Source organism: Brachyistius frenatus, unplaced genomic scaffold, assembly GCF_029030835.1.
Source record: "Brachyistius frenatus isolate BFR_SWC_R1_liver_20210118 unplaced genomic scaffold, ASM2903083v1 Contig_455, whole genome shotgun sequence".
Taxonomy (NCBI): domain Eukaryota; kingdom Metazoa; phylum Chordata; class Actinopteri; family Embiotocidae; genus Brachyistius; species Brachyistius frenatus.
This window is the reverse complement of record NW_027211054.1, coordinates 80,299-104,479: the sequence shown is the minus strand read 5'-3', so window position 1 is coordinate 104,479 and position 24,181 is coordinate 80,299. Positions and strand designations below refer to the sequence as shown.

The 24,181-nt window shown below is 42.7% G+C and overlaps 2 protein-coding genes across 2 annotated transcripts; both read right to left on the bottom strand.

The window, feature by feature from the left end:
• Positions 1–5,081: 5,081 nt before the first annotated feature.
• LOC138637312 (transthyretin-like) lies at positions 5,082–9,955 on the bottom strand (the record flags this gene model as incomplete). The annotated part of the gene is made up of 3 exons (XM_069725867.1): positions 5,082–5,302; positions 9,574–9,709; positions 9,792–9,955. Coding segments are annotated over 3 exons (408 nt in total), but the record flags the coding sequence as incomplete, so codon positions are not given.
• A 3,994-nt stretch (positions 9,956–13,949) lies between these two features.
• On the bottom strand, positions 13,950–17,171 carry ttr (transthyretin (prealbumin, amyloidosis type I)). Its single transcript, XM_069687355.1, has 4 exons — positions 17,068–17,171; positions 15,212–15,351; positions 14,994–15,129; positions 13,950–14,170 (listed from the first exon to the last, which is right to left on the bottom strand). Exons 1-4 carry the CDS (start codon positions 17,131–17,133, stop codon positions 14,063–14,065), a joined length of 450 nt encoding a protein of 149 aa, XP_069543456.1. The 5' UTR covers positions 17,134–17,171; the 3' UTR covers positions 13,950–14,062.
• Between the last annotated feature and the right edge of the window lie 7,010 nt (positions 17,172–24,181).

The window sequence follows — 24,181 nt, the reverse complement described above, 5'->3', positions numbered from 1 at the left end:
CTGTACCATGCGCTGAAGCATGGCCATCTGGGCTGGATGCTGTGTGTCGGACTGTGGTGGGTTTTTGTTTTTTCCAAAGCTTACCGGGCAGTGAGACGAGCCAGAATGAGAGAACACGAGTGTCCGCTGACGCTGCTGCTGTTCTTGAATGGCACATGCTGTGAAAACTTTAATTTCCTAAAGCTTTGAGCACCAGAAAGATGGAGAGAAACGTGTAGACGTAAGTTCTGACCCAAAGCTAACTGTTCTGATTCTCCTGTTTGTCTGTAGGTTTCCAATTTGACAATGAATTGTACAGTATGTTTGGACATTTTCTTTGTCTGTCCTCAGATGTTAAATCAGAGCTATGGCCATTTTTGACCTGGACCTTATTTGTTGAGTTTTGAATCGTGTTTAACAGTTTCATGAAAAGCTCCTTGGAGTCTGGACACACTGATGTGCTGTGTGACTTTGATGAGCGGTTGTCAATCCAACGGTGGTCCGTCCACCGACGGCCCAATGAGAGCTTTGATCCACAATTACAAACCAACCAATCAGAAACACGGACTGTGTTGAAACATGAAAATGCTCAGCACAAGGTCCATTGATTACACGTTCTGTAGCTTTGGATGGTCTTCATCAGCAGATGGAGTTGTTGTAAATGGGTGGATGGGAGCAAATAAGGAAGATCATGTAAAAGGATTGAAAGCTCAGAAAAACACGTAAAACCTCAAAAACAACAACAAAGATCATTTTTTTTGTTCCTGCAGATGAAACTTATTTGTCTGGTCGACAGTTCACCTGCAGTTATCAAAATCAATGATTCATTGTTGAAGTCAGTTTAAACATGATGCCATGAAATCAAATAGAAAAACAGTGAGTTAAAGACATGTCATGAGCAGCCCTGTATGATGTGATCGATCACCGATACGACTGGTGACCAACTGGTGTCACACAACAAACCTATCAGATGGCCGTTATCACGGTCTGTCGGGTTTGTCTCTCCTGTTGGTATGAGCAGGGTTAACGTGCACCGGCGTCCTCGGGGGGGCCGGGAACGGAAACACCTCGTTCACTTTGTTGAGCAAAAATAGGGTTCAGGTATAAAATGGCCAGAGAAATATAGAATTTATTTTCTATACTTTGGAAGTATTACATATCAGTCAGTACACCCGAGGGACCTCCACACAAATGCTGCCAGGACTTCAGGGAAAGACTGACTCCTCCCCCCACCCCTCCACCACCAACCTCCTCTGACGCTCGGAGCCCGGTGAACCTGATGCTGCAACACAATCTGGCTCGTGTGCAGCCGCGAAGCTTTAACATTTGATACGTGGATCAGACTGGAGAGAAGAACAGAGTCGGTGTATCGTGGTTCTGAAGTCCGCCTCCCTGAGCTGGGTCTTTCCCTGAACCGGGTTCAAGTTGCAGATGGTTCTGTTTGTCTGAGGAAGTGGCTCACACAGCTTCATGTGATGTGGTCAGGACATATACAGTATTATAACGTTAGTGTTTACATCACGCCCTTAACGGTGTTGTGTTGGGACAGTATTTAACAGTAACGATGCCTTCATTTCTAATTCACTTCACTTAGTTCATAAAGTTCCAAAACACAACATCGGTCATCTCAGGGCACTTCATAGATTAATGTGGAGACGTCACTGGATACTTCCTGTATGTAGACACATATCAAATGTGGAAAGAGATGCTCCACGCCCTCAACGCTCAGACGGGCGTCCATGGACAGATAAAGAAAAAGAATAAATGCCCCTGACTTGTCCACAGTGTAGGTGTACCATCAGGAGAGCAGCCCTGATCTGGACAGGCCAAACATGCAAAAGAAACGGACACGGACAGAGAAGCACCTCCGGTGTCCTCGCTGTTACTCCAGCTTCGTCCAGCCCCTAAAGACTATTCACGCTGAATCTTACCCTTCCCATAATGCAACGGTCCATCACTTCAAACTAACAGGATGTAACAGAGATCTTTGTGCCTGAACTTTCTCCGCTCAGCAGCGTCAGAGTCGGTCAGTGTTTCCCAGCATGAGGAGAGCGACGGTGCGGCCGGCCGGTCGGCATGTAGAACTCCCAACCCGCCTGCATCACACTTCATAAATCTGCTCCGTGTGTAGTTTGCATGGCTAAAGCTGATCCAGATACCAAGTGCTAAACTGGGAAATAAGTTGTGTGTAACCAGTTTTTCCTCCATGTTCTGTTCGGGTCCCGGCTGACTCGGCCCTTCTCTTCACGCCAATATCAGAAATCTAAAAGTATCAACGACACTTCGGCTCTGTGTTCACCGTTGGACGACTATATTCCATTTTGCAGTATTTGTGCCTTGAGTTATTGTTTCTTTCTTTTTCACTTTCCATTCTAATTGAAGTTATTAAAATGGTTTGTTTTACTCAACTGTGTTTTTTTCCCCCTTCATGTCAATCACACCAAGTCGGTGTACAACATGGTTGTGATGTTCATGGATCAAACGGACGGAGCGGTTATCGTGTCCGTTCCGGTGTTTATGGTTGCCTTGGCAACATGCCATGGTGTACGTATGATCCGGTGTGACAGACTCTCACCAACATGTGACACTGAGCTGTGAGGGCAGTTTATGCACGTTGCAGTTGAGGTTTTATTACCAAGAAATCCATTCAAACCAAATTTCACTTTGTTTCTAAGCAATAAACACAACCACATGTCGTCAGCTGTTTCAAGCACATTTTGCTGAGTCTGCACCCTAAAACCTCTTTCCGTGTCCCAGACGTACACTAACACATAGTACTCTTACGTGTTAGGACTCTTACTTATTTAGTACTTGAGTAGTGTTGTTCCAAATCACACACCGACAGGAAATGACCTCATCATGTGAACACATCAGCCTCCGAGATATCTGCAGCTTTAATTATTTTACCCAGAAATCAGCGTGTTTTTGTGTCCTCTGATTCTTCTGTCCAGCAGCAGCAGTGGAAAGGAAACACTTTGATTCCTCCGCTGCCTTAATTTTAAAATCTTTATATCAGTGGCTCCGCCCCTTCCTCTACGTATTCAAGATGGCGACCGTTTGGGTGGGAACCCTGCGTCCCGAATCACATACTATTTATTTTTTCCTTTCAGTACTTTCACACTGCAGCTTCCCTTAACAAGTATGTACTGTTGCATGTAGTATGTGTTCAACTGGGACATACTACTTCTTCACCAAAATGTGCCTTCTCCTTCTTTTTGTGGGCGGAGCTTCAGCGCCACCAACTTTCTCGGCGCCTCAGTCGATGTGATGTAACTTCCGCCGCGCAAAGGATTGTGGGTCAGAGCAGCAGGCTGACCTGCAGACTGGGATACGACCGGATGTAGTAGAACATCCTGGTACTTTTGGTACACTACATTTAACACACTAAGTATGGAGACATACTAAATCTTGTTCTGGCGTACTAATAGGTTGGTAGTTTGGATACTGGAACGCAGGGACACTTCTTTGGACTGTTTAAATGCTTCATCCTGGTACTTGTAGTGTCCTGCATGTTTCTGGACTGACAGTGTTTTTTTATCCATCTTATATCTTATAGGTATTTGTAAATTTTTTTCATACTGTGTGCACCTTTTGTTTTTTCTACGCTGCTGTGACGACTGAATTCCCCCACTGTGAGATTAATAAAGTCTAAGTCTCATCTAAATCAGAGGGCACACGGAAGCAGCTTTCAGTGATGATGTTCTGATGCGTTCATGACACATTCAGTCCCATGAAGAACGATCTAGGCCCCAAAGTTTCTCATCACTTAGTTTCATTTGAAATAATTACAACCTGACTTCTCACCGATGTGTCGTCAACCACGTGTACGCTGGCAGGTAGACAATAATGAGCGTCCACAAATGCCAGAGATTTGTTAGAAATGACTTGAAAACTTTGTCGATGTGACGTAGTTCAACCACCAGAGGGTGCTCACGCCTTTTGTCCTGCTTCAAACACGTCTGGGTCACAGTTCAGTCCCATTCAAGGGATCAGTGAGAAGATGTTATCACGAGGTTGACAGCGGAGAAGATCTTTTACCTACATGTTACGGCCTCTTATCCGCAGATGGAGATAACATATGACATGAAGGTAACTGTAGATGCAATGAATCATCAGATTTTACTCTCTGCTCTCCTCACCAGATCCCGGCCCGCCTCTAAGTGCGGTTCGGTTGGAGGTTTTCTTCCTGTTAAAGGGGAGTTTTTCCTTTGAGGTGCTGCTCATGTTGACTCGTTGCAGTCCTCTACACCGTTGTAAAGTTCTGTCGTAAGGACTTTACTGTGTTTAGTGCCCTGAAATAACTTGTGTTGTAATTTCGCGCCGTATAAATTGAATTGAACACTTTTGGTATCACAACCGTAACGAGACCTTGTCTGAAATTAATTTATTCAAAATCAATCTTCAGTACGCTCTTTGTGTCGTAAATTAGCTTTTTGTAACTCCAAAAATAATATCGATATCGGCCTTCAATCTGAGTATCGGGTGGTTTTAGCTGAACAATCAACTTTGACTCATGAAGGCCATTAAAATGTGACTGAAAGTCCCAGAAGATTCCAAGTAAGTTGACCTTTTTCAGTGTTTGTATTTTTTTCCCCTCCTATTCTTGCTGCTGTATAAGAGGCTGGTCTCGACATGATTAATGGCCACGCTGGTTTTCGTTGGCTGGGGACATTTTTCTCGAAGCTGAAATGAGAGTGAAGACTGAAAGAGGATCAGCTGTCCGGGTCGACTTCATGACACATCGTTGTGTTGTTTTTGGGGATCTGTTGTGTTTGCTGTTCGTCTGTTCATCGCATCCGTTCTCCGTGGTCCACGTTGGAGAATGAAGCTCGTGAACACGATAATGTAATACCCACTCACTGATCAGAAGCAGGAGCCCACCAACCCCCCACACACACACACACACACACACACACACACACACACACACACACACACACACACACACACACACACACACACACACACACACACACACACACACACACACACACACACTTCCAGCTCCATTGTCAGACTTCAGTTGACACTATAAACCAGTTTAATTCTTTGTAAAGTGTTTTTTTTTCTTTGCCAACAGAAAGATGAAATAAACACGTTGCCATATTCTGGAAAACCTGGCAGGCCTTTTCCGTTTATTGTCTTGTTCTCACGACATATCTCATCACTTTACACATGTATGTACTTGTTCAGATTGAACGTGTTGTGATGAGGCTCACTGGTGTACGTCGGTGACCACGGCTGTGGTGATGTAGGAGTACGGGCTGAGCAGCAGGGCCAGGGTGTAGTGACGATGACCTTCAGCATGGGCCTCGAACACCACCTGCACACACACACACACACACACACACACACACACACACACACACACACACACACACACACACATGTCACGGCGGGATCAGTGACAGAAACATTTCTTCTCTATCTCCTCATACTTGTTTCACAAACACAAACTGCAGCTGTGTCAGTTTGTTCTGCGTTGTTGTCAGTGTCAACACGAACCCACTCACTCACATCTGTTTGCACTGTCTTTCTGAGGCAACATGACCGGTCACGCTGTTGTTCCCGGAGCACTCACCTCTCGTCTGCACTTCAGGCAGCTCTCTTGCACCAGTAATGCTTTCACTGCTCTCTAAATCTTCATTTTTAGCTACAACTTGGCGCCTGCACTGAGGCTGCTGTCAACGAGGTGACTGGTTGATGTGTCGTCTCATTTTTGAGCTTCCCATTCATGAACAAAAATCCACATGAGAAACACCAACACTACTAGAATCAGAGCGAAGAGCTCGTCTTTCTGGATGCGTCTCTTGGACGTTTATTTTCTTGGATCTACTTAACTGGGACGACGATAGAAGCAACTCTTTCCTCCGTTGCTCAGTTGTGAACATTGAATGGTCAAAGATTGAAAGGTTGCTGCTTGCTGACTGGCTGTAAGAGCAGCAATGAGACTTTAGAAGAGGCTCAATGAATTGAAATCCCCGCTCCATAAAGACCAGGACACGGTAGTTGGTGGGCTGGATGTAGTAGCGCCCCCGTTAGCTGCCCTCTTGCCTGTCCCGAGTCGTCAGGAAGCCTGGGTGGCAGTACGGAGGAAGCAGAAGCCCGACGAGTTCCAAGTCGACTTTTCCCCACTCAGTGACGCAGCTGCAGAAAGCAAGTGGTCATTGGCAGCTCTATTTTGAGAAACATAGTCAGCGACCATATTAAAACATATTCCAGGGCCCGGTGCGGGCTATGTTGAATTGATACTCACTAAAATAATCGTGGAATCAGTGTGTAACTTTGCAAGAACAATGTGTGACTGTAGTTTTCTCTGGACCGTTTCCTGATCAGATGTTTCGCAGCAGGTTGTCATTCGACCGCTTGCTGCCGACGTCGTGTCCAGCTTTCTTTTGTCCTTTCGGATGGCTCGGGTGTATTTTTGCCTGAATCCATGTTGTTTTGCAGGTGCTATTGTTGATCAGTGACTGGAGGAAAGTTGAATCCTCCACTGTGAAGTTTTCTGGTTTCATGTTGGTTGCAGCAGACGGGGTATGAATGCAGTCTCTCTGATGTATTAACTGGTCTCCTTCTCAGCTGAAACTCAGCACTGATGTAAGTGTAAGTGTAACTGATGAGGTTTGCACTGTACAAACATAAAAGTAATCTGTTGTGTGAACTTTGCAAAATGTTTTGATATTTATATTTGTAAATAATATTTGCAATATTTTAACTCGATAGTGACCAGCGGACGGCCGTCCACCTCTGAGCCTGGTTCTGTTAACAGATGTTCTCCACCTCTGGTTCTGTTAACAGATATTCTCCATCTCTGGTTCTGTTAACAGATGTTCTCCACCTCTGGTTCTGTTAATAGATGTTCTCCACTTCTGGTTCTGTTTACAGATTTTCTCCACCTCAGGTTCTGTTAACAGATTTTCTCCACCTCTGAGCCTGATTCTGTTAACAGATTTTCTCCACCTCTGGTTCTGGTTCTGTAAACAGATGTTCTCCACCTCTGGTTCTGGTTGTGTTAACAGATGTTCTCCACCTCTGATCCTGGTTCTGTTAACAGATTTTCTCCACCTCTGATCCTGGTTCTGTTAACAGATTTTCTCCACCTCTGGTTCTGGTTCTGTTAACAGATGTTCTCCACCTCAGGTTCTGTTAATAGATATTCTCCATCTCTGGTTCTGTTAACAGATGTTCTCCACCTCTGGTTCTGGTTCTGTTAACAGATGTTCTCCACCTCAGGTTTTGTTAACAGATATTCTCCATCTGTGGTTCTGTTAACAGATGTTCTCCACTTCTGGTTCTGTTAACAGATGTTCTCCACCTCTGATCCTGGTTCTGTTTACAGATGTTCTCCACCTCAGGTTCTGTTAACAGATATTCTCCATCTCTGGTTCTGTTAACAGATGTTCTCCACCTCTGGTTCTGTTAACAGACGTACTGCACTTCTGGTTCTGTTAACAGATGTTCTCCACCTCTGGTTCTGTTAACAGATGTTCTCCACTTCTGGTTCTGTTAACAGATGTTCTCCACTTCTGATTCTGTTTACAGATTTTCTCCATCTCAGGTTCTGTTAACAGATGTTCTCCACTTCTGATTGTGTTTACAGATTTTCTCCACCTCAGGTTCTGTTAACAGATTTTCTCCACCTCTGAGCCTGATTCTGTTAACAGATTTTCTCCACCTCAGGTTCTGCTTCTGTTAACAGATTTTCTCCACCTCTGATCCTGATTCTGTTAACAGATTTTCTCCACCTCTGGTTCTGGTTCTGTTAACAGATGTTCTCCACCTCAGGTTATGTTAATAGATATTCTCCATCTCTGGTTCTGTTAACAGATGTTCTCCACCTCTGGTTCTGTTAACAGATATTCTCCATCTCTGGTTCTGTTAACAGATGTTCTCCACTTCTGGTTCTGTTAACAGATGTTCTCCACCTCAGGTTCTGTTAACAGATATTCTCCATCTCTGGTTCTGTTAACAGATGTTCTCCACTTCTGATTCTGTTTACAGATTTTCTCCATCTCAGGTTCTGTTAACAGATGTTCTCCACCTCTGAGCCTGGTTCTATTAACAGATATTCTCCACCTCTGAGCCTGGTTCTGTTAACAGATGTTCTCCATTTCTGGTTCTGTTAACAGATGTTCTCCACCTCAGGTTCTGTTAACAGATATTCTCCATATCTGGTTCTGTTAACAAATGTTCTCCACTTCTGATTCTTTTTACAGATTTTCTCCATCTCAGGTTCTGTTAACAGATTTTCTCCACCTCTGAGCCTGGTTCCATTAACAGATGTTCTCCACCTCTGAGCTTGGTTCTGTTAACAGATTTTCTCCACCTCTGAGCCTGGTTCTGGTAACAGATGTTCTCCACCTCTGGTTCTGTTAACAGATGTTCTCCATCTCTGGTTCTGTTAACAGATGTTCTCCACCTCTGGTTCTGTTAACAGACGTACTGCACTTCTGGTTCTGTTAACAGATGTTCTCCACCTCAGGTTCTGTTAACAGATATTCTCCATATCTGGTTCTGTTAACAGATGTTCTCCACTTCTGATTCTTTTTACAGATTTTCTCCATCTCAGGTTCTGTTAACAGATTTTCTCCACCTCTGAGCCTGGTTCTGGTAACAGATGTTCTCCACCTCTGGTTCTGTTAACAGATATTCTCCATCTCTGGTTCTGTTAACAGATGTTCTCCACCTCTGGTTCTGTTAACAGACGTACTGCACTTCTGGTTCTGTTAACAGATGTTCTCCACCTCAGGTTCTGTTAACAGATTTTCTTTACCTCTGAGCCTGGTTCTGTTGACAGATGTTCTCCACCTCTGAGCTTGGATCTGTTAACAGATTTTCTCCACCTCTTAGCCTGGTTCTGTTAACAGATTTTTTCCACCTCTTGTTCTGTTAACAGATGTTCTCCACCTCAGGTTTTGTTAACATATATTATCCATCTCTGGTTCTGTTAACAGATGTTCTCCACTTCTGATTCTGTTTACAGATGTTCTCCACCTCAGGTTCTGTTAACAGATATTCTCCACCTCTGATCCTGGTTCTGTTAACAGATGTTCTCCACCTCTGAGCCTGGTTCTGTTTTTTTTCCTCCTGACTTACGTGGAAATTGTTGAATCATTGTGTTTTATTTTCATGACTTCACTGATCTGAGGACCCTGAAATAACTTGTGTTGTGATTCGGCGTTGTTTAAAATAATTGAATTGAAGAGTGGCGGACATGACAACTAGAGTGGACTGCAGTTAAAGTGATGAAAATATCCAACTGATGGCCACATTAGACAAAGTGAATATAAAAGAGAAAGAGGCGGTTCGATAATGATAACAGGGAATTGTTTTTAAGCTGCCAACAAACAACTAAATAGGATAATGATGATAATAATAATTGTGCATTATTAAACTGGTACAAAAGACAACAATAATAATTTGCTGTTTCTGTCTTTTGACAGAATGGACAAGGAAGTTTGATGTGGTGGACATCTCATGCTCTCACTCGGTAGTCTGTGTTGGTATTTCTGTCTTATGCACTGTACAGTTTTCCATTTTTCCATTAATTCTTGAAATAGCGGACAAAGTTGTCTTTTCCCATTTTATACTCACATCAGCTACTTCGTGGAACGGCGTGCTGCCTTCATTCTTCCAGTAGGCTTTGGTATCAAACTCAATCCGGTACACCCCCGCTGAGAACTGCTCTTCTGTGATCACATTATGGATCTCTCCAGTGGCATCCGTCATGCTACAGTGAGGAACAGTGACATCAATCTGTTTGCTTTATACATAATACACAGATAATCAGTGGGGCCGTTTATATTTCATACCCGTTAGCGATCTGAGTCCATCCTCCATCAGCAGCCTTCTGAAACACTTTGATCGACATGGGTCCAGCTGGAGTTCCTTTGACTGCATCCAGGATTTTTACGGTCAGAGGACACTCTGTGTCTGAGCCGCCATGTTTCTCCTGCAACACAGACAGGACTGCATTTCATCCTCCACATCCACCCTCACACATCATGTTGGACCACCTTGTTATTATGAGACCGTGATTTAGCTTTAAACATTATATTTCATAAACTCCCTATTTAATGGTTAGACTAAAGTAATAACTTTACATTTTCACCACACCATGCTTATTATTATTAGTCGTAGTAATACCGGATGATAACTCGTGCAATTGTGAATGTGTTGTTCTTGAAAGTACCACAACAAAGCAGCAAACAAAGGATCAATAGGTCAAAAGTTGAAACACTAAGCCAATGGTTTTGTTTCATTTATTACATTTTAATCCAAACCAAGAAGATTCTGTGCTATTTTGGAAAAAGCAGTCATGAAACAATTTATAAAGATATATTGAAAAATCTCCCATTTCAGCTGTGCTGAACCTGACAATACTTCTGGACTAACCCGCCGATAGCTGTAACCTGACTGCACCACAGGCCTGTCAATCAAACAGACACGCCCCCAAAAACAGGTCTTCTTGAATCTTCTTTTCTAATGAATGAGGGATTATTTTCAGATGGACCTCCAGAAAACTAATAAGAAGGAGTGACTTTAGCTAACAACATCGAGATAACTGATGGACACATTTTATTCACTTTGGATTTGATGAGAGAAGTTGAATGGGAGTCTATGGAGCCGGAGGCTTTTTGGAGCCGACCTCTAGTGGCGCTCGCTGGTATTGCAGCTGAAGACACTTCTGGATCAGAACCATTTTACAGACCTGAAGCTACGAACTCTTTTATATAAAGTCTGTGGTAGTTAACCACTCACCATAATGAAAAAGGTGCTGTTTGAGGATTTTGGGTTCAATTTCCACAAAGTGTATTTACTTTTGCACACATGGACAAAGTATTTGAACTGAAGTGAAAAGCAATTATTTTTGAAACAAGAACTGTAACTTTAACGTGTTAGTCTCACATCAGTCCTGCAGATGAAACTATTTGTCTGGTCGACAGTTCACCTGCAGTTATCAAAATCAATGATTCATTGTTGAAGTCAGTTTAAACATGACGCCATGAAATCAAATAGAAAAACAGTGAGTTAAAGACATGTCATGAGCAGCCCTGTATGATGTGATCGATCACCGATACGACTGGTGACCAACTGGTGTCACACAACAAACCTATCATCTAAAAGTATCAACGACACTTCGGCTCTGTGTTCACCGTTGGACGACTATATTCCATTTTGCAGTATTTGTGCCTTGAGTTATTGTTTCTTTCTTTTTCACTTTCCATTCTAATTGAAGTTATTAAAATGGTTTGTTTTACTCAACTGTGTTTTTTTCCCCCTTCATGTCAATCACACCAAGTCGGTGTACAACATGGTTGTGATGTTCATGGATCAAACGGACGGAGCGGTTATCGTGTCCGTTCCGGTGTTTATGGTTGCCTTGGCAACATGCCATGGTGTACGTATGATCCGGTGTGACAGACTCTCACCAACATGTGACACTGAGCTGTGAGGGCAGTTTATGCACGTTGCAGTTGAGGTTTTATTACCAAGAAATCCATTCAAACCAAATTTCACTTTGTTTCTAAGCAATAAACACAACCACATGTCGTCAGCTGTTTCAAGCACATTTTGCTGAGTCTGCACCCTAAAACCTCTTTCCGTGTCCCAGACGTACACTAACACATAGTACTCTTACGTGTTAGGACTCTTACTTATTTAGTACTTGAGTAGTGTTGTTCCAAATCACACACCGACAGGAAATGACCTCATCATGTGAACACATCAGCCTCCGAGATATCTGCAGCTTTAATTATTTTACCCAGAAATCAGCGTGTTTTTGTGTCCTCTGATTCTTCTGTCCAGCAGCAGCAGTGGAAAGGAAACACTTTGATTCCTCCGCTGCCTTAATTTTAAAATCTTTATATCAGTGGCTCCGCCCCTTCCTCTACGTATTCAAGATGGCGACCGTTTGGGTGGGAACCCTGCGTCCCGAATCACATACTATTTATTTTTTCCTTTCAGTACTTTCACACTGCAGCTTCCCTTAACAAGTATGTACTGTTGCATGTAGTATGTGTTCAACTGGGACATACTACTTCTTCACCAAAATGTGCCTTCTCCTTCTTTTTGTGGGCGGAGCTTCAGCGCCACCAACTTTCTCGGCGCCTCAGTCGATGTGATGTAACTTCCGCCGCGCAAAGGATTGTGGGTCAGAGCAGCAGGCTGACCTGCAGACTGGGATACGACCGGATGTAGTAGAACATCCTGGTACTTTTGGTACACTACATTTAACACACTAAGTATGGAGACATACTAAATCTTGTTCTGGCGTACTAATAGGTTGGTAGTTTGGATACTGGAACGCAGGGACACTTCTTTGGACTGTTTAAATGCTTCATCCTGGTACTTGTAGTGTCCTGCATGTTTCTGGACTGACAGTGTTTTTTTATCCATCTTATATCTTATAGGTATTTGTAAATTTTTTTCATACTGTGTGCACCTTTTGTTTTTTCTACGCTGCTGTGACGACTGAATTCCCCCACTGTGAGATTAATAAAGTCTAAGTCTCATCTAAATCAGAGGGCACACGGAAGCAGCTTTCAGTGATGATGTTCTGATGCGTTCATGACACATTCAGTCCCATGAAGAACGATCTAGGCCCCAAAGTTTCTCATCACTTAGTTTCATTTGAAATAATTACAACCTGACTTCTCACCGATGTGTCGTCAACCACGTGTACGCTGGCAGGTAGACAATAATGAGCGTCCACAAATGCCAGAGATTTGTTAGAAATGACTTGAAAACTTTGTCGATGTGACGTAGTTCAACCACCAGAGGGTGCTCACGCCTTTTGTCCTGCTTCAAACACGTCTGGGTCACAGTTCAGTCCCATTCAAGGGATCAGTGAGAAGATGTTATCACGAGGTTGACAGCGGAGAAGATCTTTTACCTACATGTTACGGCCTCTTATCCGCAGATGGAGATAACATATGACATGAAGGTAACTGTAGATGCAATGAATCATCAGATTTTACTCTCTGCTCTCCTCACCAGATCCCGGCCCGCCTCTAAGTGCGGTTCGGTTGGAGGTTTTCTTCCTGTTAAAGGGGAGTTTTTCCTTTGAGGTGCTGCTCATGTTGACTCGTTGCAGTCCTCTACACCGTTGTAAAGTTCTGTCGTAAGGACTTTACTGTGTTTAGTGCCCTGAAATAACTTGTGTTGTAATTTCGCGCCGTATAAATTGAATTGAACACTTTTGGTATCACAACCGTAACGAGACCTTGTCTGAAATTAATTTATTCAAAATCAATCTTCAGTACGCTCTTTGTGTCGTAAATTAGCTTTTTGTAACTCCAAAAATAATATCGATATCGGCCTTCAATCTGAGTATCGGGTGGTTTTAGCTGAACAATCAACTTTGACTCATGAAGGCCATTAAAATGTGACTGAAAGTCCCAGAAGATTCCAAGTAAGTTGACCTTTTTCAGTGTTTGTATTTTTTCCCCTCCTATTCTTGCTGCTGTATAAGAGGCTGGTCTCGACATGATTAATGGCCACGCTGGTTTTCGTTGGCTGGGGACATTTTTCTCGAAGCTGAAATGAGAGTGAAGACTGAAAGAGGATCAGCTGTCCGGGTCGACTTCATGACACATCGTTGTGTTGTTTTTGGGGATCTGTTGTGTTTGCTGTTCGTCTGTTCATCGCATCCGTTCTCCGTGGTCCACGTTGGAGAATGAAGCTCGTGAACACGATAATGTAATACCCACTCACTGATCAGAAGCAGGAGCCCACCAACCCCCCAGACACACACACACACACACACACACACACACACACACACACACACACACACACACACACACACACACACACACACACACACACACACACACACACACACACACACACACACACACACACTTCCAGCTCCATTGTCAGACTTCAGTTGACACTATAAACCAGTTTAATTCTTTGTAAAGTGTTTTTTTTTCTTTGCCAACAGAAAGATGAAATAAACACGTTGCCATATTCTGGAAAACCTGGCAGGCCTTTTCCGTTTATTGTCTTGTTCTCACGACATATCTCATCACTTTACACATGTATGTACTTGTTCAGATTGAACGTGTTGTGATGAGGCTCACTGGTGTACGTCGGTGACCACGGCTGTGGTGATGTAGGAGTACGGGCTGAGCAGCAGGGCTAGGGTGTAGTGACGATGACCTTCAGCATGGGCCTCGAACACCACCTGCACACACACACACACACACACACACACACACACACACACACACACACACACACACACACACACACACACACACACACACACACACATTTGTAAATAATATTTGCAATATTTTAACTTGATAGTGACCAGCGGACGGCCATCCACTTCTGATCCTGGTTCTGTTAACAGATTTTCTCCACCTCTGAGCTTGGTTCTGTTAACAGATGTTCTCCACCTCTGGTTCTGGTTCATTTAACAGATGTTCTCCACCTCTGATCCTGGTTCTGTTAACAGATGTTCTCCACCTCTGAGCCTGGTTCTGTTTTTTTTCCTCCTGACTTACGTGGAAATTGTTGAATCATTGTGTTTTATTTTCATGACTTCACTGATCTGAGGACCCTGAAATAACTTGTGTTGTGATTCGGCGTTGTTTAAAATAATTGAATTGAAGAGTGGCGGACATGACAACTAGAGTGGACTGCAGTTAAAGTGATGAAAATATCCAACTGATGGCCACATTAGACAAAGTGAATATAAAAGAGAAAGAGGCGGTTCGATAATGATAACAGGGAATTGTTTTTAAGCTGCCAACAAACAACTAAATAGGATAATGATGATAATAATAATTGTGCATTATTAAACTGGTACAAAAGACAACAATAATAATTTGCTGTTTCTGTCTTTTGACAGAATGGACAAGGAAGTTTGATGTGGTGGACATCTCATGCTCTCACTCGGTAGTCTGTGTTGGTATTTCTGTCTTATGCACTGTACAGTTTTCCATTTTTCCATTAATTCTTGAAATAGCGGACAAAGTTGTCTTTTCCCATTTTATACTCACATCAGCTACTTCGTGGAACGGCGTGCTGCCTTCATTCTTCCAGTAGGCTTTGGTATCAAACTCAATCCGGTACACCCCCGCTGAGAACTGCTCTTCTGTGATCACATTATGGATCTCTCCAGTGGCATCCGTCATGCTACAGTGAGGAACAGTGACATCAATCTGTTTGCTTTATACATAATACACAGATAATCAGTGGGGCCGTTTATATTTCATACCCGTTAGCGATCTGAGTCCATCCTCCATCAGCAGCCTTCTGAAACACTTTGATCGACATGGGTCCAGCTGGAGTTCCTTTGACTGCATCCAGGATTTTTACGGTCAGAGGACACTCTGTGTCTGAGCCGCCATGTTTCTCCTGCAACACAGACAGGACTGCATTTCATCCTCCACATCCACCCTCACACATCATGTTGGACCACCTTGTTATTATGAGACCGTGATTTAGCTTTAAACATTATATTTCATAAACTCCCTATTTAATGGTTAGACTAAAGTAATAACTTTACATTTTCACCACACCATGCTTATTATTATTAGTCGTAGTAATACCGGATGATAACTCGTGCAATTGTGAATGTGTTGTTCTTGAAAGTACCACAACAAAGCAGCAAACAAAGGATCAATAGGTCAAAAGTTGAAACACTAAGCCAATGGTTTTGTTTCATTTATTACATTTTAATCCAAACCAAGAAGATTCTGTGCTATTTTGGAAAAAGCAGTCATGAAACAATTTATAAAGATATATTGAAAAATCTCCCATTTCAGCTGTGCTGAACCTGACAATACTTCTGGACTAACCCGCCGATAGCTGTAACCTGACTGCACCACAGGCCTGTCAATCAAACAGACACGCCCCCAAAAACAGGTCTTCTTGAATCTTCTTTTCTAATGAATGAGGGATTATTTTCAGATGGACCTCCAGAAAACTAAGAAGAAGGAGTGACTTTAGCTAACAACACCGAGATAACTGATGGACACATTTTATTCACTTTGGATTTGATGAGAGAAGTTGAATGGGAGTCTATGGAGCCGGAGGCTTTTTGGAGCCGACCTCTAGTGGCACTCGCTGGCATTGCAGCTGAAGACACTTCTGGATCAGAACCATTTTACAGACCTGAAGCTACGAACTCTTTTATATAAAGTCTGTGGTAGTTAACCACTCACCATAATGAAAAAGGTGCTGTTTGAGGATTTTGGGTTCAATTTCCACAAAGTGTATTTACTTTTGCACACATGGACAAAGTATTTGAACTGAAGTGAAAAGCAATTATTTTTGAAACAAGAACTGTAACTTTAACGTGTTAGTCTCACATCAGTCCTTTAATAAATATTCAGGCTGAAGCACTTTAATTTAATAATCATTTTGAATTCCAAGCCAAAGCCTTTAGCTTTGTGCCTTTCCAATTCCGTGTATTTAGCATTGTTTACTTAACTCATTTCACCTAGCTGTTATCTCGTGTGCTGACCGTCAGCGATGCACATGCGATGAACTCGGAACAGGCAGGTCAATGACCTAAATTTTGCTTCACAAATCGATGTATTTCGCTGGTCTGTTCTGAGCGTTCAGAGAAGTTTCTCTGTTCACAGCTCAGTCAAGTAACAACATTTGAATACAGTTAAAACTGTTTAAAAACGAGTTGCTTCTGGCTTCTGAGATACATCACATTTACCCAAACGTTTAGCTCCTGCACTCTCGTCCAGGTCATAACTCATTTTTACAACAAGTAAGTTGAGCTAATAGTGAGAAACATTACAGAGTACTGAAAAGTGTTGAGATGGAACCATGGTTTCCTTTACCGTTTCCAGGACTATACAGTTTCCACTCAAATAAAAACAAATTCAAATCAGAATTTAAACATTTCTGAAAGAATTTGATGTAAACTACACTTTAAACATTAACTTCATCTATAGATAAGATATTCCTTTTTCTTGAACCGAGTGGACACTCAAACTGAACCTCAAAGTCCATTGACATGTGTACAGAATGTGAACGTAACTCAGTTATGTTTACTATAATTTTGTAACACCTACTAACATAGACACATTATTATGCAGACACAAAGACACTGACCGTGGGGGCGCTGTTGCAGAGTAGAACAGCAGAAGCAAGCAGCAGACAGTGCACTGGATGAATCATGGTTGACGCACTGACAGACAGAAGTCCCTGGTGTTACCTCCACAGTCTCAGGCCTCTTATAACAACCCTCCTGTCCCCACCCCTCCAACCCCTCCCCCCTCACCTTCCCTGCTGTCAGCTCTGTGAACATCCATACAAGGACAATAAATAACTCAATTATCTTTGTATCACAAAGGAACAGACGCTTCGGTTGCACTCTGAAACAGACAGGATTCTCCCTTTATCTTGTTTTTTCTGGAACTCACATTTGAATCACTTGCACATGCAAACAATGCACATTCCTCAACCTGTACCTCTATCAACCTGTACCTCTATCAACCTGTACCTCTATCAACCTGTACCTCTATCAACCTGTACCTCTATCAGCCTGTACCTCTATCAACCTGTACCTCTATCAACCTGTACCTCTATCAACCTGTACCTCTATCAACCTGTACCTCTATGAGCCTGTACCTCTATCAACCTGTACCTCTATCAACCTGTACCTCTATCAACCTGTACCTCTATGAGCCTGTACTCCACTTGCAGTTCTTTTGTCAGTCCGTGTCTTTTTTTTTATGGATTACTTGTCTCCCTAGTCGCACTCCTGTGTGCAGTGACATCTGCCCCTCTATTTATTTAGAATGGGTCTATAGTTTTTAGTGACACTCGCAATAGATTTTTTTTTTATTATTATTTTATTTTTTTATTTCACTTTATTAATCCCCGAGGGGAAATGTCTTCACTACAGCAGGGGGGCTCTCAGGGGGAGGCTGCTGCAGCAGGCTGCCACTAGCGCGGCGCCAGGTAACCTGACCTGAGGTGCATGTTTTTGGATGATGGCAGGAAGCCGGAGAACCCGGAGAGAACCCATGCAAGCACAGGGAGAACATGCAAACTCCGCACAGTAAGGACCAGGACCGGATTCGGACCCGGAAGCTTTTTTGCTGTGAGGCGACAGTGCTAACCACTGCACCACCGTGCCGCCCCTTTTAGAAAGGAAAGGGTACACACGTGATAAATCTTTTTTATTTTTTTTTAATTTATTAATTTATTTTTTTTATTGTCACTATACAAAGTAACATTAGGTCCATGAAAGAAATTGTCAGGAAAGCAAGAATGTAACATGTAGCTCTTTCTTTTATTGTCAATGACCCATATGCTATAACTTTGTCATTACCTTGTTGCTTGTCATACTATGACACTGGAGGCAGAACATTAAAGCAACAAAAAACGTTTCTAATAAAAAGCAGGAGAACTTTTGCAAAAAAAAACAAAAAAAAACCTGATATCCAAGCACTGCTAAACTAACCTTCAAACAGAAACACAACGGCCTGGCTTGGGCTGGAATCCAAAAAGCAAAGTCCAAAAATACATCCGATCGCAGTGACCCTCAGATCAAACAAAACATGGCGTAGTCACAGGTAGTCCCAGAAAAGTGCAGATTTGTGGCAAAAATATATTTACAAACAGAAAAATTACCTCCCCCCCAAAAAATTCTAAACCAAAAAGTTACAAAAGGAAGCAAACGGTATTTCAACAAATTTGTTTTTACCTTCTCTGTAACCAGGCTCATACAGACTCCTCCATCCTGAGGAGGCCCCTTTAAATGTTGAAAGCTACTCCCATCAAGTTAATTGATTATAATAATACACACAATGATGCAAATAATTAACCAGAAGTTATCATGAATCTGCTTACTGCAGAAAAACAAAACAGAAAAAAAAATGTCATTAATTGAGCCCAACAAATAGCTCTTTATGGTAGAAATTGTATTTTTAATAAATGGGAGCCGTCGCATGCTGATGATGTCACAAAACTGCGCACCATTACCTCAGTTTGAACAGGAAGCCCCGGGAACAAACACAGAGATAAGCAGACCTTCCCTAAGTGTGCACCCTTGGTAATCTATCAGGCAGGCTCAATAACTGTGAAATGTCCCGTGTGCCAACGTAGTAATCTGTATAGAGTGTGAATGAACAGTGTGTGTGTGTGTCTTGAATGCTCCTCACACGGTCAGTGACGTGGCCGCTCCATCACACCATCCCTCTCCTCCCGGAGTTGACGATGTACGGCGATCTGGAGAGGTAGTCTGCTACCAGGTTGGTCTTCCCTGATCGGTGTCGAATGATAAACTTGAAAGGTTGCAGGGAGAGTTATCAACGGGTAAGATGACTGTTGTGGTCCTTCATGGACTTTATCCAGGGAAGAGCACGGTGGTCAGTCTCCAGATCAAACTCTCTGCCCAATAGGCAGTACCGTAGACTTTCCAAAGACCATTTGATGGCCAGGCTTTCTTTCTGAACAACAGAGTACCTCCCGGGGAAGCAACTTGCGACTCAGGTACAGAACAGGTTGCTCCTCTCCTTAGTCTCATTGTGCGAGGACAGCACCAAGGCCGACAGCAGATGCATCTACCTGCACCAGGAACTGCTTGCTGAAGTCGGGGCTCTTAAGGACCGGAGGTAAACACAGGACGGCCTTTAACCTGAGGAAGGCCTCCTCACATTCTTCTGTTCAGACGATGGGGAGAGGAGAGGAGAGGAGAGGAGAGGAGAGGAGAGGAGAGGAGAGGAGAGGAGAGGAGAGGAGAGGAGAGGAGAGGAGAGGAGAGGAGAACTGAACTGAACTGAACTGAACTGAACTGAACTGAACTGAACTGAACTGAACTGAACTGAACTGAACTGAACTGAGGAACTTGGGTCTTTATCCTGGCAGGTTCCTGGAACACACTTACACAGACACACAGTCAATGAGCTCACCTGCAGCCATCACACACTTTGCATCAGCCAGAACATGATCTTTTGCTTTTGTGCTGAATTTCAATATTAAAGTCCTGCACCAACAAAGACCAGCATATTAAATGTTGATTGTTGTTGCACATTTGGGATAGAAACACCAGAGGATTGTAATCAGAATACACAATAACGGGCAGGGAAGTTAAACCGACATACACCTCTTTCTCAATCATGCTGTAGTGTACCTGATGCTTGTTGAACTTCTTTGAAAAAAAACACACTGGGTCATCAACACTTTGAGCATCTTCCTGCCACAGCACCACCTCTGCGCCATGACTACCTGCATCCACCTCGAGTTTGAAAGGACGCAGAAAGTCAGGGGAGGCAAGGACAGGAGCGCTACAAAGAAGAGCCTTGGCAGACTCATAAGCTTCCTGACAGCAGGACGGCCGTATAAAACGCTTAGAGGGGCTGGTATGAGTAATCAAGGGAGCAATTATATCTGCAAAGTTCTTACAGAATCCCCGATAGAACCCACACATCCCCAAGAACCAGCAGAGTTCCCGTCTGGACCGTGGTCCGAGAAAATCTACAATATCCGGCACTTTCGCGGTGACTGGGCACACCTGCCTCTGTCCTACCTGCTTGCCTCGACATGTTACCACCGCCTTTCCAAACTCACACTTTGCCAGATTTAGTGTCAGGGAAGCATCATGCAAACAACTGAAAATCTTTGCTAGTGTGATGAATGAGGCTCCCTCCTGTGTTTCCTGCCACACCTAGTAATCACTGATTGAGAACAGATGATCCCACTCTTCCCTGGTTCAGCTTCAAAAGGAGTCATGTGCAGCTAGGGAAAGGTTGTACTGCCTTGTTGCTGACCTCAAACTGGAGGTGGTGTTAGCTTTTACTCTAACAGCACTGTAAAGTAAAGCACAGTGTGTGTGAGTGCTGGTTGATTAGAATGGTTTGGTCACTGAAACCCGTGGCTCAGAGTATGCTGTTCTTCTCATTTTTTTGTAATCGCAGTTTGTTTTCATTTGTTCGACGTGTGTGCCTCCTGTAATAGGAACAAGGAACATGGTGTTGGCTTCCATGTAAAGTAGCTGTGCTGTTGGTGAAGGTAATCAAAATGACTGTCCACTTGGTTATTTCCCACTAACTATTTTGGGTTGTTAATATTTGGTTTATTTGCCCTGTTAGGAGGAGCTCACTCCACTGCCACTGTGTTTCTGTCCCTTAGTTAGTTCCTTTACTTTGGTTTCTTTGTTTTGTTATCTCATGTTGCATACTTGATTTCCTTTGATTTGTGTTTATGGCCCATTTAACCAGCTGGCCTTCTTGGTTATTTTGTATCTGTGTGTGTGTTCAAACATCATCTGAAGCAGTTTTAATCAATTGTTCATCCTACGAGGGAGTTTCACGATCGTTATTTTTAAACCAACTGTTGCAGGTTGCCGATCCATTTGCTAAGTAAAACGAAGCTTGGGCTGCTACAGCTTTGCAGGTGGTTGGCCACTAGGTGGAGCTCTCCTTTTCTTGCAATGGGTTATCTCTTGCATGCCACTTTTTTGTTTAATACTGACATTCCCTTTTAACTTGGCTTTATGATGAGGTTTTTTTTTTTTTAAATTTGAATAATTTTCAATAAATATTTAATTTATAACTAGAAATGCACATCTCTGTTCCATCTTTCTTTTAGAGCTTGTGTATTTGAGTATTCACTGGGTGGCGTTGTGGGTTCTTGTAGTCTGAGGCCCTATTAGGTGGCCCAGTCACACTAAGGTTGCAACATGCTCTGAACAGGTAGAGGAGGAGACCACGACATCGTCTAGATATACTTCACAATTCTGGATGCCAGAGAGGTCCTTTGAAATATGCTGCTGCGATGTGGCTGGGGTCTTTCCAAGGCCAAAAGGCATCACTTTGTATTGCAGAAAATGATCTGGAGTCCCAAATGCAGACATTTGAGGCATGAAGAGTCAAGGGAACCTGCCAATAACCTATAAAGGGGCCACGTTTTGAGTGAATTTTGCAGAGAGAAACAACAAACTGACACTAAGAGACAGTAACAGAAAAAAACACAATAAGAAAGGAAGGACAAAAACAACCTAAACCAATCAGCCAGACCTGAGGTGGGTGGCATGAAGAACAGACAAATAGGCCGTACCTCACCGGTGAGACCCGTGAGGAGGACAGCCTGAAGCCAGGGCAGACAGTGAAAGGGGAACATGTCCAGAAGCTGGGCTGGGGAACTGTGGTGAGGGCACAAACTTTCAGGTGAGCGAGTCAAATACTGGCGCTCAAAACAGGATGGGGGACAGGTGTATAACTCGGGTGCATAAATGACAGAACTTGGAATAATTCCTCATAAGGCGTCTACCTTCCCTCTGCTCAGTGTTATCTCATAATGCCGCACAATGTTCACACGCAACAGGAGCAGTGTGGGAATGTTTTGATCCACCCTCACATGTCAGTCTCAATAAATCAATTCCTTTCAGTTGTGGTAATTTAGACAATCCTTTGAAACTCTGGCTGAGGGGGACTGGCAGCAATCCTCGGTTCTCAAACCTTTACAGAGTGTAATTAAAAGAAGAGGTGATCCAGCAAAGTGGTAAACAGGCTCCTGTTCTAACGGCTTTTTTATAATATTGCTGACATACAATTTTATTTTCTATGAAAACATTACAATTTCTCAACATTTGATTTGTTGTCTTTGTTCTATTTTAAATCAAATGTGGTTTTACATGATTTTTGAGCTCATCACAATCAGTTTTTTGTTTAAAATGTACACAACGTCTCACTGTTTTTGGAAGCGGGTTGTACTTTTGACAATGATTTGGGGCATGTCTGATGGATAGCTGGCTCAGTTGAAGTTGTTAATGTTATATTGGCTGGTTCATATCTTTTGCAATGACGACACTGTATTGACATAATTTACCTGAATCTGTGGTTCAACACAACTAGTTATGAAATGTGCCTTTTTCTTCACAGCGATCGTTGTTAACAGTCCCTTTTGTTCAGTGTGTTACTATAGCAACTCTGTGGTGTGTTTGGGGCAATGTTGTTGATTGATATTATTATATTTCATTTTTGCTTTTCATTTAAATGGAAATATTTATATGGTTTTAAAATAGTTTCACAGTAATACCGATATTACTGTAGATTTACCAGGCTGATAATCAATGTGGTCCAAGCACCTTGAGGCGATTAAAGAAATGACTTCCTCGATGGAGAGCCTCCGCCCCTCTTAAAGCAAGAGAACCTTCTGTCACTATTCACCGAATCTTTAGACTGTGTACTTTGATTCAATATTTTTAAAATCACCAGAATGTCTTGTGTTAGTCAGTTATATCATTTAGATAGCAACTTTTTGAACTTGTATCGTGTGTTTTGTTTCATCAGGCAGTGAACAAAAGGAAGAGGACAGCAGTGTTGCAAGGCCTACTATGGTACAGGAGGGTGAAACCTTTTGCTTCATCAGGATGATACAGGAAAGCATCTCTGAAGCTCAGGCAGCTGACATACCATAACTGACTTATGAAACTTGTCATCGTTTTTTTTTTTTTTACCTCTCAGCAGACTGTGTGCAGTACAAGCTTGAACCCCATGGCCTACAGCGGTCTGAGGACTGATACGTGTAGTTGTTCTGTGATTCAAAGTTTGACCATGTTTGATAGGTTTAATAGAGGTGTCATCCTTCAACTAAAAGACGAAAGAGTTAGTCATCAATGGATGAACAGAGAAGCTGTGAACAGATGGTATTTATTTTGGCCCGATGTTGGTATCCCTGTCAATCTAATGCATCGATGCTCATGTCAAATCTGGTTTAGCGTGATACCGTGGCGTAAACACTTATGTCTCATGGCCCTCAAGGCCAAACAGATCAGGTTGTTGACAACATGAGAACAAGTCACCTAACACGTTCTGAGCATTATAAAAGCTTTGATAACTATTTAAAACTGTTAATTTACTAATGCATTGGCCAAATGTAGAATAGGCTAACCATGAAATTGATGCCTTTTAACCCTCATCATTTAGTTTCTTAATAAAAATATGTAACTCTACCAAGTGAATGTCCCAGTCAATGCAATGGGCTATTACATAATTATTTCTTGCCCTCTAATTATCATCCACTCGCACCATTTTCCAGTGCCATGAATATATGAACTAAATAAGTTATGTGGCTTTTCCTTTTGACTTTTTGTACACACAACACTTGAAACATTCACTTATTTATTTGCAATGATATCCAAAAACTGTTTCAGTGTGACATTTCTGTTTTGTTTAGCCGTGGCTATTTCCGTCGCAGCATTCAGGAGAGCCAGCTG

Coding starts and splice junctions, on each gene's coding strand:
- ttr (XM_069687355.1), bottom strand. CDS start 17,133: ATGATTCATCCAGTGCACTGTCTGCTGCTTGCTTCTGCTGTTCTACTC. Junction 15,352..17,067: donor TCTGCAACAGCGCCCCCACG/GTCAGTGTCTTT, acceptor TCTGTGTTGCAG/GAGAAACATGGCGGCTCAGA. Junction 15,130..15,211: donor TGGACTCAGATCGCTAACGG/GTATGAAATATA, acceptor TCCTCACTGTAG/CATGACGGATGCCACTGGAG.